The sequence below is a fragment of the Antechinus flavipes genome, chromosome 2, assembly GCF_016432865.1.
Source record: "Antechinus flavipes isolate AdamAnt ecotype Samford, QLD, Australia chromosome 2, AdamAnt_v2, whole genome shotgun sequence".
NCBI classification, from domain to species: Eukaryota; Metazoa; Chordata; class Mammalia; order Dasyuromorphia; family Dasyuridae; genus Antechinus; species Antechinus flavipes.
The window spans coordinates 465,257,131-465,276,543 of record NC_067399.1 but is presented as its reverse complement, the minus strand read 5'-3'; the positions used below and the strand labels follow the sequence as shown (position 1 = coordinate 465,276,543).

General features: G+C 36.5%; 1 protein-coding gene across 4 annotated transcripts in view; it reads right to left on the bottom strand.

Annotated features, from left to right (window-relative positions):
* The window catches only part of RABGAP1 (RAB GTPase activating protein 1), a 196,338-nt gene that overhangs the window by 14,031 nt on the left and 162,894 nt on the right, over positions 1-19,413 (bottom strand). For all 4 annotated transcript variants that reach the window (XM_051979598.1, XM_051979601.1, XM_051979600.1 and 1 more), the window contains 4 exons: positions 14,515-14,556; positions 13,775-13,903; positions 3,703-3,795; positions 3,153-3,263 (listed from right to left, as the gene is read on the bottom strand). In XM_051979598.1, coding sequence (XP_051835558.1) covers positions 3,153-3,263; positions 3,703-3,795; positions 13,775-13,903; positions 14,515-14,556 — 375 coding nt within the window. The remainder of the gene's footprint in view (positions 1-3,152; positions 3,264-3,702; positions 3,796-13,774; positions 13,904-14,514; positions 14,557-19,413) is intronic.

Genomic DNA, 19,413 nt, shown 5'->3' with positions numbered 1-19,413 from the left:
TGGCAGCTCTCAAGGATCAATTTATACACTGAACAGATGCAGACTCATTACTATCCCAAGGCTTTTAAAAGGATATTCAAGGAAAAAGCCCAATAGCAACGGATCAAATTTTTATAGTACTTAAGGGTTTACAAAATGCTTTCCTTACATTGGTCAGTTCTGATATGTAGGTCCTTTTACAGAGTAACCTGCCTAACAAATGAAAGATATGGACCCAAGATATGAATCTGAATTTCTTTCTATTACATGCACAGTGCCTTTCCTCTTCAGAAATCAATGGGAAAGAAATGACAAAAGAACTGGAAGATATTTTTACTAATGGGGGGAAAATTCTGTAATTCTTAGTATCAACTAGTCTGTTTTCTGTCTTTTGGAAGTGAGAGAATTGAGAGAAAAGGAGGAAAAAGAAACACTGAATGACAAGAGTACCAAGGAAACTAAGTCATCTTGTAAGAAGAACCTATCTAGTTTTCAAAGGCTTCTGAGACCCCATTGACCGAATTACGCTTAAAAAAGTGAGGAGTTGTTTCCCCTCTTAATATGAAGGGACTGCATTTTGGGGGATGTGCATTGTTGTCCTTTTAGTCAAGCTTTAGACTTCAGGAAAAACTATAAAATCAGGGTTGAGAGATTTCCTCCAGATTTTCAGTCTCTTGATCTGAAGCAGCTGAAGAGGACATGGTACTAACAAAAGGAAACCTACAAATTCAGGTGTTTCTTCTCTCTGACTCACTAGGATATCCTTGAGTCAGAAATGAATGACCATGCTGCTAGAGTATTTGGGCTATTTTAGGAATAATTTCTATTTCTCATTCAGCCTTACATAAATATCAGTTAATACCAATTTTCATATCTAACCTTTGAATGCTGATTCTTTAACTTTGCTGTTACGAACCAGCCAATTAACTAATCTCTCTGGGCTTAAGTTTCTTCATATTTAAATTGAGTATAACATTCCCTATTACCTGGTATTGCCTGGTAAAACTGGTTTATGTAGGTAATGCTGCAGATTGCAACCCATCCTGTGTGCTTTAAAGCCTTATGCTATAAATGAAATATTGTCATGCACTGCTGAGATCATAGATATATTGTAGTACTTTTAATCAGATTCTGCAGGTGAGATGCTGGGAACAGAAAATCAGATTTTTTTGATGCTGGTTTATTGCTTTGATTATTTCTTTTTTATAGAAGTGGAAGGAAAAGTTTGAAAATCATTGCCCAAGAGTAATATTGCCCTTTTGGCAATAAAACACTTCTTTGGCACAGAAGTCAAGAACAAAGTCCTTGATCCACTTTTAAACTTGTAGGATGGTAATGTTAACCATTAGACTGTCAATTTCTGGCCAAGAGACAGTGGTTCAAGCTACATCCAGCTGAAATCAAATGATAAAATGTTTATATCTAAGAGGCAAAGCCAATTCACTCACAGATAGAACTTAGTTCTAGCTACTTGTGGAACATTTTCCATCAACCTGATTATTAATAATAATTAGCAGTACACATAAATTGCTTTGAGACTTCAAGTGTGGGATATAGTGGGAAAAGCCCTGGTCTAGGAGTCAGAGGACCCTGTCATTACTCTTATTGTCTGAATGATCCTGGGAAAAATCATCTCACATATATGAATCTCAATTTCTTCATGCAAAGTAAGAGTAAAAATGAGGAATCAAAAGTGGAAAAAGTATTTTATAAACCTGGATAAATCTAACCTTCCCCATATCCATAAAGGAGGACATAGGCTGTGCTTCCTGACCTCCTTAATCATACACAACGCAACACTCTCTGCTAACCTGTTACCTCCTCACACCACTCACTGGGCCACACAGGAGTCCAAAAAACACTTTCCCTTCTCGGGGTATGAGGTTGAAGATCACCATATTGGGAATTAGCCCAAACAGCCACAACTTCAAACTAGAGGCAAGCAGCCCCAAATATGAAGTCTAATGACATTGAAAATCCTGCTTTTGAAAGAACTGAGGAAAACTCAGCCTTTAAAACACAATTTCTTCCTCCCTGGTTCTATGCAGATGCTGCTTCAAGCTTTTAACAAGACAAAATAACCACAAGCAGAAGCTGCTATCTAAGGGCCTCCAACTATCATACAAAGAACAGATTTCCCTAGGCCTTTTTCCTTGAAGCTTCAGGTTGCTAAGAGTCCACTTTGAGTATAAAAGTAATTCTGGAAACACAATTTTTAATTATATCTACAATCATAAAAGCTGCGATTTTTCCAGAGGAGTTTTTGCTAAATGTGGACCACCACAAGGCCAGAAGTGCTACCACTGGATGATGTTCCAAAATTGGGGGGAGGGGAAAGGTGGAGTCTATAACTTGTCAACAGAAACCACTAAAGCAAATTTCAAGTTGCCAGGGCACTTGGCTGCAGTTCTATTAGAAGTCCTTATTTAGTCATTACATAGCAGGCAGGATAAATAGTGGGTTAAACATTTTTTATCCCAAGAAGCCACCAGTGTAGAAGGGATACAGGAGGTGACTGTGATTACTAATTCAAACCCAGACTCCCCGCCAGTGCTGATGTGACCTCCCTGCTTTGGTAGGATCTGGCAAGGTGTAAAGTTTTAAATGGATGTGAAATGGACTATGTGTCTGTCAGTCTCCCATGGACCAGCATAGACAAATGGTGTCTTGAGACACAAGGCTGGTCAGCAGATGACTTTTTTCATATTAACTCATAAAAATTATGTAACCAGGGTGTGGAGGTATTATGATATGCAGCAACAGAAGAAGCATTTAAGCCAATGAAATAAATCAATCTTTTTAAGTACTGACAAATTTTATTGGTAATAAAGTGTGAAACCAAAAAACAATACATAAAAAAAATCAAAGAATAGGCAGCAAAATTAGGTAAGTAGGATTGACAGTATGTAAAACATGTGGATGGGGTGAACTTAAATTCCAAATAATAAATGAGATAATATTTTCAGAACTGAGCTAGGAGCAAGAATTTAACAAGTTAAGTAGAAAAATGGTTATAGTTTCTACCAAGAAAACATTCAAGGATTTAGATTCGTTAAAAAAAAAACCCTAGAAATTAAATATACCAATAAGCCTTTTAACATATGCTATATATTTAACTTTACATATATATATATATATATATATATATGTATGTAATTTTGGATCAGACTTACATTATCCAGGTCCTTACGCAGTGCAATCTTGCTGGTTACTAGCTCATGGGCCAGATCATCATTTTCTTGTTCCAACCTCATGTTAGCTTCTTGAAGGCGTCTGTTTTCCCGCTAGGAGGCATGAACATGCAAATGACAAAAAGAAAAAGTTCCTCACAAATTGTCCTATGCTGGGAAAACCAGTATAACATTTTGTAAGTAAAGATTCATTTCTAGGATCCTATCAGAAACCTGCCTTATCCTGGATTGATTCCTCCTAAGGACAAGAATTAATTCCTTTTCCAATTTTCTACTTGCAAAAAGAAATATTTCATCAAATCAAGTGATCTTGGTCAAGTGGTTACTTATTATTACTTAATTGTGACAGGAAGGTAAGATTCTCAACTGTTGGCTGATTTATTTGCTTTGCTAAATAAATTCTTGAAAGCTTAAATTCTAGAAACGGTGAACTCTATAATAATGCTAGTCATGATTTGACAATTTTATAAAACAAAATACACAAAGTACAGCAACTGGATCAGATTTGACATTGAATTCCTCAGGACAATACCTCAAATCGTTCAATAGGGTCTTCCTGCTGAGCCTGCTGCTCCCTCATAGTATGATATTCTTTTTCATACTTTTTCAACTTCTTCTGGCTAATCTATGAGAAATGAAAGGACAAATGTACAGATATATCAGAAAATAACATGTACAAAATTCTTGCAAAAACTTTTTTTGTTTAGTACAAGCTTAATTCAAAGTCCACAATTAGACATGACAGTCTTAAACTACTACTTAAGCTATATCCATTAAAATGTAGTGTCCAGGACAAAGGAAACAAGGGTCTTGCTCTCTTCTGTCCTGGTCATATCAGGAATATTATCGCCCAATTCTTTCAGGGGCTTTATTTTGGCAGGGACATTGTCAAACTGTAGTAGGTCCAAAGGAAGGTAATGAGGATAGTAAGACATTTGAAGTTTATGCCACAAGAAAACTGACTGAAAGAATTGGGAAAGTTGCCTTGGAGTGGTCAACACATCAAATAACCATTTATTAAGCTCTTACTATGAGCCAGGACTGGTGAAGGAATTGGCAAACTATTCCATCATCTTGTCAAGAAAACCTCATGGACAATGTAGTCCATGGGGTCATGAAGAATCAAACACGATTGAACAACAATATGGGCCAGGGACTTCACTAACACTGAAGGCAAAAAAAAAAAACCCTCTTTTTTCTTGCCCTCAAGAAGCTGACATTCTAATGAAGGAAACAAATGCAAACAATTGCATACCTACTAAATACATTACATATATAGAGAGTAAACTGGAGGTAGTCTTAGAGGAAAGGCACTAGCATTAGGAAAGGCTTCTTGTAGAAATGGAGATTTTAGATGGGACTTAGAAGTGGTTGTCTGGAGGCAGGAGGTTTAGCTGGTGAAAAGGCACAGAGCTGGAAAATGGGGTATACTGTGTAAGGAATAGCATCTTTGTATCATGGAATGTAGAGGAAAAATTAAAAGTAAGGTATTAGAAGACTGGAAAGGTGGGAGAGGAACAGATCGGAAAGCTTTAAAAGTCACATAAAGGATTTTAAATATGGGATCCCAGAGGTATTATGAAATCAAAGCAATTTACTGAATAGGGGAGAGAGGAGAATGATAAGGAGGAGAATGGTCAGATGTGACCTTTAGGACGTTCATTTGGGGAGCAGAATGGAGGATGGACTGGAATGAGAAGAGACATGAGGCAGAGAGACCAACCAGTAAGGCTCTTGCTATAGTCTAGATCTGAGGTGATAAGCGATAGGTAAAAGTTTTAGAAGGAAAATTTTGCAGCAGCATAAAACTTCCTCCAAAAGTATAATGGATACCCCAGAATGTTCCACAATACTGAAAGTCTTTAAGTGGAGCTTGGATGACCACTTGTTAGACATGCTGGAAAATATATTGTAGAAATTATTTGCATGGGGAAGGTTAATTAAACCCATGGGAGCTGGGAGAGTCACCAAATCTAAGTACAGAGAAGAGAGCCTTGGGAATGCCCAGTTAGGGAATGGCTAGTACAAAGCCATGCAACGGAGGAAACAATTAAATTAGCTCTTTTGAATTTCTATATTAATTACATATCATAAAATTTAGTGCTTGATTTGTTTCATAAATCATCCCATGATTCACATATATTCAATCTTTTCTCCACCCAGTAGATATTTGATTTAGATATATTAAAAAAAAAATCAATTTCCAACTTGGAGCTGGTAATCTTTGGGTTACAATCCTTAGTCTGTTAAGAACTATCCTTGTGGCTTTACTGTTAGGAGCTTCAATTTTCTCCTCGGTTAAATAGAAATTCTCTCTCTTACCTGGCTATCATAGGAAAGCTACTTTGTTGATAATAAAATGCTATAGAAATGTGAAATAGTGCCTGGAGTGGTAACATTCTACATGCTCCCCTCCTCCCATGCTACTGCTATCTATACCTGCCTCAATTAGGACTTCTATTAATGGAGTCTTGGACTCTGCCCAAGGAGTGTTGGCCAAGAAAAGCACATTTATTTGGTTCTAAGCTGTAGGAAGACACCCATTAAACACTTCTGGGGAGGCCACAAGGCTTAAGGCAGAGGTCAGCTTTAAACCCTGATCTACTGTGGTTTAAGACTAATGTCTGAGTATTTATTGAGTTTCGAAATGATGCCCAGAGAAAGCACCTATATAAAACACTTGTATAGTTGGTAAATGGATAAACAATCCTAACAGATCAATATGGAGGAATTGAAAATAAATGCAAACAATTAGAACTGTGGCCAGAAAACAATCCTTCCTATATCTTGCAAGATGTTTTGTGTGAAGGGAAACCTGGGATAAGGCTCCCCCTAGTGAGAAGCATGCAGCAATGAATTTACCATGTCCAACGTGACCTTCTAAGCTTCCTTAGTTTACACGTCTAAAACTGAAAAATTACAAAATCTCAGAGCAGTATGATACTTCATCTATTTCAAACTGTCCCTGTGACTTTCTACAACATGTCAGACAAGTATATAGTCTCTCCTTGAAGTCCGCTGGTGAAAGGGAACTCACTATAACTCAGAAAGGTACTTGTTTTGTTCCACTTTTGGATGATCTTTAATTAGAAAGTTTTAGATAAGTCAAAACTAGCAACTACCACCACTGGTCCCAGTTCTAGATTCTAATACCTCAGGACCCATGAAAGAGCACTGCTATTTAAGCCCCATCTAACTTAAGTTAGTGAAAACTTCTCATTTTCAATACTACATAAAACGTCACCCAACTCTTCACATATTTCCTAATTATACTTCTAAAGAGAACACTAGCCATAAGTCATAAAAAAGGAGACATTTCTCAAAATAATTACATCTTTTCTTTCCCCTCATTATTTTTACTAATTAAGGAGATTGCAGAATATGACTTGGCGGGCTCCTCTATACTAGAGCTAAGACCACAGATCTTAGACTCTAAGTCAGTCCAGGGGGTCTGGAAAAAAGTTAGAGTTCTTCACCATAACAGTATGATCCCAGTGAACTAAACAGGCAAAGTAAATATGTGAATGAGGGGGTTAGGTATAAATAGCAAATTCTAAACATTTATTTTTCATTTTTCCTCTTTAAATTACCTTTTGAATTTTAGAAATTTGATCCCTAAAATGGTCATCTTGCTGACAGTCACCTGGAGACTGATGTTAAATGGAGAGGATTCTGGGAAAGAATAGCATGGGGTTCAATTGTGCCTTGTGAATGAATAAGGATGGAAGAGAATCCAAAGAGGACAGTCCAAAGAGCACTGGACTTGCAGCCAGGAAGAACCCAAATGTAAATCCAATATCAAACACTTATTAGCTATGGGACCCTTAACAAATCATCCAGCCTATTTGTTTCAGTTTTCTTATCTGTAAAACAAAAACAACAGTACTTGCCCTCAGCGTTTTTGGGAGATGACATAAGATATTATTTGAAAAGGGCTTTGTAAATCTCAAACCTTTAAAGTGCTTTATAAATACTTTTATTATTACTCTTGTTTTTTCTCCTTCCCTTTTCCTCTCCACATTTCTATTTAATCCTGGAAAGCGAATAGTCTACTCTCAACATGACATGATAACCAAGACAGCAAATCCATGACTTGGGATTGCCTTAGTAAAAGCACAGGGCAAGTAGGAGACAGAGTGGAGAAAATTTCAGGACTAGATTCAGGAGGACTTGTCTTCTTGAGTTAAAATCTGGTTTCAGATACTTACTAGTTGTGGGATCCTGTTCAAGATACTTAGTAACCCATTTTGCCTCAGTTCTTCATCTATAAAATAAACTGCAGAAGTAAAGGGCAAACAGAGTTCCAAAGAGTTGGATATGACTGAAATGAAATCACCACCACCAAAGTAAAAGCATCCTCTGTAAAATAATGAAGATAAGGAGCAATAATGACCATTTCTCTGGAGGAAGATTAGTAGTGTGGGGAGGGGAGTGGATTTAAGGGATAATTAAGGTCAAACTAATAATAAAGCTAAAATTTCTACAGCCCTTTGATGTTTATCAAATGATTTATATACATTATCTTATTTTAACTTCATCAACAAAGATAATGTGAGACAGACATTAAAAGCATAATTTCCATTTTACAGATAAAACTAGGGCTCAGAGAAGTCAAATGTTTTGCTCCTGTTCACCAAGCTAATAAACACCACAGCTGGAATCTGAAAACTGAGTTTCTCCTGACTCGAGGGATTTTTCCACTATACTACACTTGTGTTCCTGGAAGGATTTTTGATGGTAGCTGGTGAACTGCAGATTGGTATGGTCTGCTCAGCTGGCTTTCTCCTGGCCTTTAGAGGGGACTTGGTTTCAGTGGAGAAAATGCAGGAGGATAGGCCAGCTACCATAAGGCTGATGAAGATGGAAATGAATCTGTCTCTCCTTGGCTCCGAGAGCTTGAGCTCCCGCTTCCAGTCCGCTTCTCTTCTCTGGCTCTTCTGAGTTTGGCTCTGCATCCCAGCTTATATGCTTTCCACTGAGTATAAACCAATCATTATATCACTAGGAAACCATTATTTGTTGTAAGATTAAATCAATCATACTGAAACATGCTAAACTAGATAACCATGTCTCTATCAATTCCACTGACTTAACATCTTGTAAGAATCCTTGTTTCAGAGTTCTGGCCCATAATAGATTTTTAAGCTTGGAAGGGAGCTTAAAGATCAGTCACCAATGTCTTTATTTTAAAGATGAGTTAACTGAGGCCCAGAGAAGTTCAGTGAAGTGTATACGTTCACAGAGGTAAAGAAGTGGCAGTACTGACAGTCAAACTGGAAGGACTGTCAGGCTGAAGGTGCTGCTGGGAAGGAGTGTGAGCGCCAAATAGAATTGTTCCTAAGGGAGAGGGACTTCCTCAGAAGATGAGACAGGTGCTTGCTGGAGTGATAAAATGAACTATGTTCTAAAGCTCCTAAAGATCAACGGAAAGGTCCTAAGAGCATGGATTCTGGAACACTCTCATGTACTTGGCTAACTTGTCTCTTTAGAAAGCACACCCTACTCTCTCCTCTGTACTCTCCTGTGCACTTAGTGCTGGTTTGTAAAGCCTTTGTTGGATCCTAGTGTTTCTGATCCTCACAGAACTAATCAATGAAGAAGCTCTTTTAAGGGCTGGAATCATGTCTAATTCCTATAGCCCTGCATGGAACAGGTGCTAAATGACGATTTGCACAAGGAAGACTGCTTCCTTCTGTGAGAAGCTGAAATATTGATCACTCACTCACACATGATTAAATCTGACACCAGGCTCTTTACTGCTCAAAAGTACATATACATAAAAAGAAAAAAAAAAAGCTTTCTTACGACAGATGATTTATAGCTTTGACCAAAAGAATGACACACACCATTCTAACCACAAAGAGAAGGGTGGTAGGTCCAAGACCCGGTTAGGATTTTGGCAGCCAGCCAGCCAAAATGTCTTTGCCCCAGACTTCCTCTTTGGTTACCCTCTTGTTAGTTTTTTTCAAGTGTGACTCAGGAAAACTGTACATGCCTGTGTCCTATCAATTACCCTCTTCACATTCAGAAGGGAAAAATCAAGCTGGGATTAGTCAGATTGCTACTGGGGAAAGAGCAAGACTTACTTGGGGGTCGAGAAACCTGGATTCAAAACCTGACTCCAAAATTTACCATGTATTTGACTCTGGACATATGATATAATCATTCTAAGACTCCATTTCCTTTTCTGTTAAAAGGAACTAATAATACTTATACTATTATATTTTATAAACTTTTCATGAGGAATGAATTTTGTAAGACTCTTAAATGTTACCATCTTGTTTACTTGTGACAAAATAGGTTTCGTATTTAATTTCCAACTTTGGTATGCTGTGATAACTAAGATTTCTTGAAATATATTGTTTCAAGACTTCAATATAAAATCACTTAGATTAAGAGGTCTCAATGACCGTAAGTATATCAACAATGACAAACAGCCTGTGTATGTTCACTGTCCTGATTCATCTGACCCTTTGTCAAACATATAAATGATCAGGGTTCCCCAATTACCAACTGAAGTCCTCATTCAATTTCTGGTGCTATGTTGTAAACTACCTTACCTCAGCCTGCTATTAATAAATGACCCAAGGAATTTTTTTCCCATCACTTCTTGGTCTGAGAAGGAATACCCTTTCTTCTCTTAACCTGTTCTCAAACAAGCCCATCTTTATGGTATAAAACTTCCCTGCTGACACTGCGCTCTATGTATCAGATCCCACCAAGTCTCTTCCTTCCTCACAAGAGCAATCCTGGATTTGTGTATGTTGCATAATCTCTCTTGTATTGCTATATAGTGTGATAATTTATTTTTTGTCTGCTTGCTATGCCACAGAATAATAACGTTCATTTTGTATAAGACTCCAGCATATCAAATTTCCTATAAATCCTTGAATACAAGTTTCTTGTTTTAACCTGAGCCATGAGGTCAAATATGACAAATGGTCACTTAGAAAATTTTAATAACTCCATTAACTACTGACTAATGGTTAAACAGTTTACCTCAAATTCAAAGTCTTTCAAGATTTGACCCCAGTTTTAAATCTTTTTTCTCTCAAAATCCTCTTTAGTTATACCTGGCCTCCAGCCAAATCGGGCAGCTTGCTATAATTCCATGTGTCCCTTAGTTTCTAGTCTTCTTGTTTCTGCTTATGCTATTCAAAGGATTACAGATTAGAGCTTGGAGGGATCAGAGAAGTGATCCATAACATCAAGAACGTAATGCTTCTACAAACTGACCTTGACAGTAAAGGAGTAGTGTTGGTATTTAAGTCTTCTGACTACAAATGCAGCTATTACCATTAGCTTCTCTTTGTCTTGACTGTCTAGGTCTTGAAAGCAGTCAAGTTCTTCCTCGACTTTTAAATAGTTATAGAATACATTTAGATAATACTTTAGGATTTGAAAAATGTTCGGTGAAGAATCTGGACTTTATTCAAGAAATAAAAGAAGGTCATTTGATATTTCTGACTAACCACTAAATACATCATTCTTGGAAATTAAACACAATTATTCTGCCACAGGCAAGTAAAGCACCATGTCAGGAGTACTGAATCAGAGTAGGGGATTTGGGGGTAGTTTAATTGGTTTTCACCTATGTGATTTTGGGTAAGAATTAGGTCTAACCTTTATGGTCCTTGACTTTCTTATCTGTAATATGGGGGCTTAGATTAGATATTTAAGTCTCTTTCTAAATCATATGATCCTAGGATATGTAAGTATGGAGAACAACTTACTGCTTCAAGGTTTTGGGAAGTCAAGAGAGCAAAAAAATTATCACAATTTTTACAACATTTTAGTGATAAGATAAAGATGAAAACTCATATATTTCATTCTCTCCTTCCCCAAGTGCTCAGGGAATGTTGTAGTTTTCTTCTGAGAGCAATATGGAATAGTATAGGGAAAAGAACATTTGGGAAAGAAAGAACTGTCCAAGGTATATCAATCACCACCTTTGTGATTTGGGGCCAGTCATTTAATCTTGCTGAACCTCAATTTCCTCATCTGCAAACTGGGAGATACTGTTACCTGTAGAACTGCACCTAATGAACATATTTGTTGTAAGAATCACATAAGAAAATACACCTAAAGGGCTTTGAAACCATAAAGCACTATATAAATTATAGCTATTATTAAATAACAATAATTATGATGATAACTTCTAGCACTTTATAAGAATTCTATCAATACAATTCCAATCACTTGAGAATAATCTATCCAGGATAGGAATGATTCCTTAAACCATGTTTTCCTGTTGAGGAACAACTGACTTGTGGGGCCAGGGTGTTGGAATCAATCTAATAAACAACCACATGACTGCCAACATTATCCTAAATTTTTTTGGTATTAAATGTAAGATAATGTCCTGTAATCACAATTAACAAATAAAGAATATTTTACATTTTTGTATTGCTTTCACCAAAGCACTCTGAATGTGCTTTCATCTTTCATCTCCATTTTAGAAGATTCTCATCAGGGAAATAGCTTGTAGGAGGTAGTGGCAGAAAGAAAGCTTTCTGACTCTAAGATTAATGTTTAATTCACTATACTATATACCACTATACTATATACCTAAAAATCTAAAGATTTGGTTTTTTTACATGAAATTTCATTCATCAATTTCCTGGTTGAACTGATTTCTCTGCTCTTACTTTCCTCCCATCTGTCTGACCTTTTATTCTCAGATTCCTTTCCCCATAGCAAGGCTGTTTAGTCTCACAGGGTTTTGTGTCCTAGGTCTAATTTGTTTCTCTAAATATATATAAATCCAGTTTCAATTTCTCCTGAATTCCACCTGCATTTCCAGCTACCTGTTGGACAATGTCTCCTGGGTGTTAATATTTTAAGTTCAACATACCTAAGATGGAATTCTTCTTCTCCCTGATAATAATTTTGCCACCTTTTCAGTCATTCAGATTAATAATCTTAGAGTCATCCTCAACTCTTCTTCCTTCCTATTTCTCACCACATCCAATAAGTTGGCAATGATCTTTCCTCAATATCTGTCATATCCTTTCTTGTCTATCCCATGGCTACCACATTAGCTAGGGCCCTTAACTGTCACCAGAACTATTGTGATAGTCTCCTAACTGGTTTTCCTTCTTCCATTTTTTCCTTTCTCCAAAGAATCCTTTATACAAGTCATTTCCATACTCAAAACACTTCAATGGCTCCTTACTGTTTAAGAGAAAATATAAAACCTTCAATCTGGCATTTTAAGATTTTCACAATTTGGCTCCTACTTCTCTTTCCATTCTTATTTCATACAACTCCCTCTTAATTAAATGTATGTTCCAGACAACCTGTCTTAGATCTCCAACCTTGCCTTTCTCTATGCATTTGGGTGAACTGTTCTCCATGTTTAGCATATACTTCATCCTCATCTTTAAAGCTTAGTTCAGATGCTGTCTCCTCTTTTCCTGTATTTTCCTGATGCCATACTAATATTCATGTTGTATCTTCTAACTTTTTAAGGGCAGGGAATGTTTCCTTTTTTTGAGTCTGTATAACCCTAGTGTGAGGCATATTATTTCCCACTTAGAAGGTGTTGAATAAATATTTACTAATTACATTTGTTTAATTTTCATAATAAAAGTCAGTTTCACAGAGAATCCTAACATTTGATGCTGTCTCAATGAAAGGTGCAAATTAAAACAAAGTTCACCTGATATTTTCCCCATCCATACAATAAGTCTTTCAAAGTAATAAGTACTTCTAAATCATATATCTTCAACTACTTATTTGCCCTAATGTAGGTCTAACTTACCTATATGTCCCACTCAAGCTTGCTTAGTACGAGTTAAATCCAAATCCCACAATAGTGATGTAGACAACCCAAACTAAGACAATTACAGGGTTTTAAATTCATGGTATTCAAAAGTGGCTAATTCCATTGATTTCTCTCTCCTTTTTAAAATTCCTTTTAGAGAGGTAGAAAAAGAGAGCATTTTAAGTCATACTTCTTGCTTTTCTCTTTATCTATAAACTCTCATAAACAATTCGTTTGTACTACTTCTGTTATACATCTATTTTTTTACTATATTACTGTCCCGCTTCTCTTATTCTTCTTGTACAAGATTTTAAGTGCCTCGAGGTAAGGAAACATTTTCATTTTCCATTGATATCTCCCCAACAGTTAGCACAGAATGTGGCCCAGAATAGGAGCTCAATAAATGTTTGATGAAGTTGGAAATGGAACCCTTCTATGTCATATCTGCAAAATGGGTATAGTAATTTTCTGCACAGAGATGTTGTGAAAACTGAATAAGTTAAAAATATGAAAGCAATCTGAAAAACATTCACAATGCTTATAAGAGATGAATAGATGACTTCTTGATTTTGCTATTTATATGACTTTGGGAAAGTAAGAAACTCTGGGTTTTAGTTTTCTCAAATGTAAAAAAAAAAGAAAAAAGAAAAGAAAAGATGGTGTTGAATAAGACAAACTCGCAGGATCTTTTGCAACTCTAAATACTATGACACCATTATTATATGGTCATCAACAATGTGATCCCTTGGAAGATTGACAGACTTCTGCCAAGACATGGAAGTGAAATCTAGCACAGAAAAGGGAAAAGAAAACTTAAAATATATTAATTACTATTTACCTTCATATTGCAAGCTAACTCCATTAGTTTTTTTGCATTTTCTTCAGAGCGATATCGCTTAGGAAGCTGAACTCGAAAGAACTTCAAAGCGCCTTCAAAATCTGTCAGCAGCAAGTCATCCTTGGAAGTCTTCAAAAAGAAGGCAAGAAAATAGATGCAGACACAGAAAAAAAAATTTGCATGAAAATGTACAAGCAACATTTGAATAAACCTAAAAACAGTGACTACACTTAGTGTTTTCCTCTTTCTTAGTCTTTGCTTGAGTAACCATTACCTAATCCTGGAATGTCCTCCTTTCTCCTTGCCTATCAAATCTCTAGCCATCCCTCAAAGCTTAACTCAAATACTACTTCCTCCATGAAACCTCTTGGCTACTGATGCCACCCAAACTCCATCTTCCTTGCCTCCTCTTATCAAAATGCACTTGGTTTTATACCTAACAAATAACATAATTATCATTCATATCTCTTTACTGTAGGATAAAGTTTAAGAGACAAATCTCATATTTTTCCAGTGCCAAGTATGAAGGTTTACACTTAGTATTTTACTTAATAAAGGTCTGTCAAAAAAGGCTTCTTTTAAGTCTTTATTAGAAATTCATATTTTCTATTTAGGGCATGCAGCATCAACAACCGACATAACAGTGAAAGGTAGCTATTAAAACTTTGCTTTAAGATAAGACTAATTGCTATAAACTAAACAGAACATGGATAAAATAAAAATTTGACAGAAAGTCTTACCTTTAATAAACCAAGGGCAACATTAAAAATAACACTTATTCCCTAAAGAAGGAGGATAAAATGAACAATTTTAGTATTTGAGTCTGGTTATTATATTTACTTCATAAAAACTTAATTTTGTTTGAAAAAGTGATCTCTAATGTTCTTTTCATCTCTAAATTGTAGGAAACATTACTTTAACCAAAGAACAGAATCTTTGGGGAAAGGATAGGATGAATACTTTGTGCTGACAATCCATCTGAACTGTTGTAATCTCATATTTTCCTGAGAAAGTATGTCTCTCATATTATTTCCTAAAGCAGATTTTCTAAATGGAATCACATGATCAAAAATAAAAATTTTATAGACTCTATTTGTTATGTTTTGAAGCACGTCAAAACTTACTGATATATTGTAAAAACTTTAATGCTCTGTTGACAATGAGTGTCACAAATGAGGCCACTATCCAAACAACCCATGTACTCTTTCTTATCCCTATGAACTGCAAACATAGCATCTTTGAGCTAGAAGAGTTCTCTGAGGTTCTCTAGGATCCAACCTATACCTAAAGAGGAATCCCCTTTATAACATCACTGACAAATGGCCAGCTACCTTCTGCTGTAAGACCTTCAAGACTTGGAAAACTATTACCTTCTGGCAACTCATTGTACCCGTGAACAGCTCGTATTGAAAAGTAATGAGGTATCACTCTTCCCCAGTATTCCTTGTTCTCTTCTGTGAAGCTAATGGGAATAAGGGTTCAGTGGAAGAGGTTTTCAGTGTATTGTCTTCCAGGAAATATGAAGCAACTTTTTGGCTTCAAATTGTAATAACCAGAATTTATTGTGATGGTTGGTGTCACATGATATTTTACCACAAAGTACGGCTTTATTATGAGGACTCATTATTTGGACAAGACTATGATATGAAAATAAGATATTAAAAATCAGGGAAGTAAAAGTGTTTTTTATATATGTATATAAAATCGACATTTCTCTAACCTTTGCCAGTTTTTATAAAGACTTGTCCTCCTAAGTCTTTCAGTGAATGTCATCCTGATGTTACAGAGCAGCAAACAGAGCATCAGAAAGGAAAGTAATTCACATTTGTAGGAGGATCTATATATTTTCCAATAAAGTAAACTAAGATCAAGAGAGGGGAAATGATTCACCCAAGAAGCACCAAACTGGGATTGAAATTCAGATCTTTTTATTACAAGTTCACTGGTCATTCTAAGATACTAAGTTGCCTTCCAATTAGATCCACTTTAAAACTTATATATGGATAAATCTTCCTCTTTTCTTCTCCTTTCTTATTATTATCCTCTTTCTACATCTACTTCCCTTTTCCTGTCTACCTGAATGGCTTTGTTCCATTCCCTGTCTGACTGCAAAAGGAAACAGACAAATCTATGTGGATCACTGAACCAAAGAAACCAGGAAATTCCTTTGCTTCTGCTTGCAATTATCTCTATAGCAGCAATTCTTAAACTTTTCTCACTCACATCTCCTTTTTGCCTAAGAAATTTTTATGTAACCCTGGGTAGACAGTTATATAAAATATGTATTCAAATCAAACATTCACTGATAAATCATCAATAAATTTATTTTAAAACAATTCTTTTTTTTTCCCACAAATTTTGTGGAATTTTGTCATTTATTAAAGATGACAAATTTGCAAACTAATGAAATGGGTGTGCCTATTTATTTTTACATAAAGAATTAAATCTTGAAAATGTGGAAACACGTATAGAAGAATTGCACATGTTTAACTTATACTGGATTACTTACTGTCTAGGGGAAGGGAATGGGAGAAGGAGGGAGAAAAATTTGGAATACAAGATTTTGAAAGGATAAATGTTGAAAACTATGCATGCTACTATTATTACATTTTTTAAAATAAAAAAAAAGAATTAAATCTTGCCAGGATATCTGATCCTGCAAGACATAGAGCATTCACAAAAACCTTTTACTGTTGCCAAATTTTTCATGACTCCCCTGTTCAGTTACTCCATCTTATTATGGGTTTGCTTTGTTTTATACCAAGAACACCTGCAATTTTCTTCACTGTACTGATTACCTACCTATATTCTAAAAGGCTACTCCATGAAACTTTTACTGATTCTTCCTTCCATACACCCTATCTAGACAGGACTTCTCCCTCATCTAAACTCACTAGACTTCATAATCCTCTTTATATTTTATATATTCTAATTTAATTTCATTTATGACTATGTCAATTTCTACCGCTTCACACACTGAATTGTAAACTCCTTGCTGATATGAAATAACTTTTATTTTCTTTCTCTTCCTCAGGGATCTAGCAGAGTACAAAGTAGAAGGCAGTATACCGGCATAGAAAGAAACATTAGACTTGGCAGTCTGAGAACTTGGAATTGAGTTTTGGCTTTTTCTATGTGATCTTGGGGAAAATTGACACCATTAGCCTAGAGCTCCCTCTTTCCCCTTCTCACCCTATATCACTCAGATATTTTCCCTCACTATCTTCTCCTTCATCATGCACTTCTTGTCAAAGCAAATCTCTCTACATTTAGTCTTGATTCCATTACATTTTGTAATCTCCAGCTGTTTTTTCTATCATCTCCATTCTGTCCTTAATCTTTAATCTCTCTGTTTCTACTGACTTTTTCCTAAACACACCTATATCTCGACCTATATTTAGGCTGCTTCCCTGTCTACAAATGCACTTACATCCCACCATCCATCCTGTTATCAGCATCCCAGTGCTCATCATTATTCTATGTCTTTTCTCCTTTTCATGCCCAAACTTCTTGAGAAAGTCATCTATAAGCCTCTTTCCCCTGCTACCTATTTATCCCATTTGTTGCCCATTTGATTCTAATTCCTCAAAAGTCAGGCTCCAGCCCCATCATTCAATTAAACCTGCTCTCTCGAACATTTTCAATGATCTCTTAATGGTCAAATACAATGATCTTTTCTTCTCTTCTCCCACTATACTATGCTTTTGGTGATAGCCTTAGCTCAGGAGGATTAAATTATAATCTCTATGTCAGGGATTGTCAGATTGTCTTATTTAGTTCTAAATTCTCACATTACTTCCAATCTTGTATTACCCTTTTCATTATTGGACATGTTAAATTGAATCTTAAATTCAAAATATCCAAAAGAGAACTCTAAACCCTCCCTTCTTAAATACTCTCACTCATGCTTGTAACCTAGGTGTCATCCTCCACAACTCGACTCACACTTGTTCCAAATATCAAATCTGTTGAAACCTCTCTTGACTATGTCTCCTCACCTCTGACAGACTACCAATATGGCGAAGGCCTTTGTTACCTCACACCTGCACAATGTGGGAGCCTGCTAGTTGGTCCCCCTGCTCCCAGGGTGCAGCCCATTCTCTGGGCAGTCCCTCCTGTGCCTCGCTCATGTGACTCACCTGCTCAATAATCTCCAGTAGCTCCCATCATCTTCCACCCAGCTGGTGTGCCTGGTCTTTGTCAATATCTCTAGGGATTCCTTTGTCAGTAAGATGGAATCAATTTGGAAACTCACTTCTCATGTCTTCCTAGCCCTGAGAAACCTTCCTCCCTCTGACAGGAAAGGGGAAGGATCGATATTGGAGGTCTTCCCAGATCCTCCATTTAATGAAGGGGCCCAGTGTAGATATCTTGTCATTCTTCACAACTACAGGCCTTTCACAAGACTCTGAACTGGGTATTTCCACCCCCCAGCTTTTTAGGTGCTGTGTTTCCCAATTCATTTAAGAGATCTTCAAAGACATGGGCTGTCTTTTGCCCTTGTATTCTCACAACTTAGCAAAATACCTGGCACAAACAGTAGGTGCTTAATAAATGTTTATTGACTAGTTCCCCATTACCTCAATGACCAAATATGAAATCTTGTTTAGCTTTAGAGTTCCTCACAAACATGCTCTTTATGATTTACTCACTACTACATATTCTATGATCCCATGATATTCTTTCTGTTCCCTGTGCACAATACTTTATGCACCAAGTCCATGCCTTTTCTTTGGCTTTTCCCTATATCTGGAATACTTTCCCACCTTTTCTCTACCCCTGGCTTCCTTGTCTTCCTTTAGGTGCCACTTAAAATCCCATCTTCTGAGGAGTTTCCTGATCACCCTGGGGAAGCTAGTGCCTTCTATCTGTGATTATTTCCAATTTATCCTATATATTTTTTATACATAATAGTCTACAGTCTGTCTCTTCTATTCGACTGTGTGCTCTTTAAGAGTTCACTTTGTTTTTGCCTTTCTCTGTATCCCCAGTACTTAAAGGATTTGGAGCCAAAGGGTGGTGTAAGCTCCTTGAAGTATGGACTAGTTTTGCCCTTTTTTATATCCCTAGCACTTAGCCCAGGGCCTGGCATATGGTAAGCATTTAAATGCCCAGTGACTATCCACTCACTGTCTTTCCTTCCCTGAGCCTTAAGTTTTATCATCTGCAAAGTGAGGGAGTTAGACAAAATGTTATCTAAAGTCTCTTTCAGTTCCAATTCCTATGATATCATAAATTTCTTATTTCCCTTATTATTTATTCCAAGCACACCTTATTCATCTCCACTTGTCCCACAACCTTTTTCAATGTGGGACCTAATACAGCACGTTGCATATGGCACTAGCAGACAGATGAGGAGGGAGGCTCATTAGACTTAGAGGGGATTAAGTAGGCTTAATAATGTTAGTTCTGCATATGCTAACTTGGTGATCCAGGACACATCACACAATTACAGAATATTTGAATTGGAAGGAGTCAACTAGTTCAATCTCTTCATTTTATAGATGAGCAGAGTAGAGCTCATAGTAATAAAGTGATTTTTTTTCAGGGTACTTGCAAAATGGGAATGTTTGGCACAGGGGATTTATATAATATACCTCAGTTTACAAGGTCTGAATAACAGAAAGCAGGGGAGCATG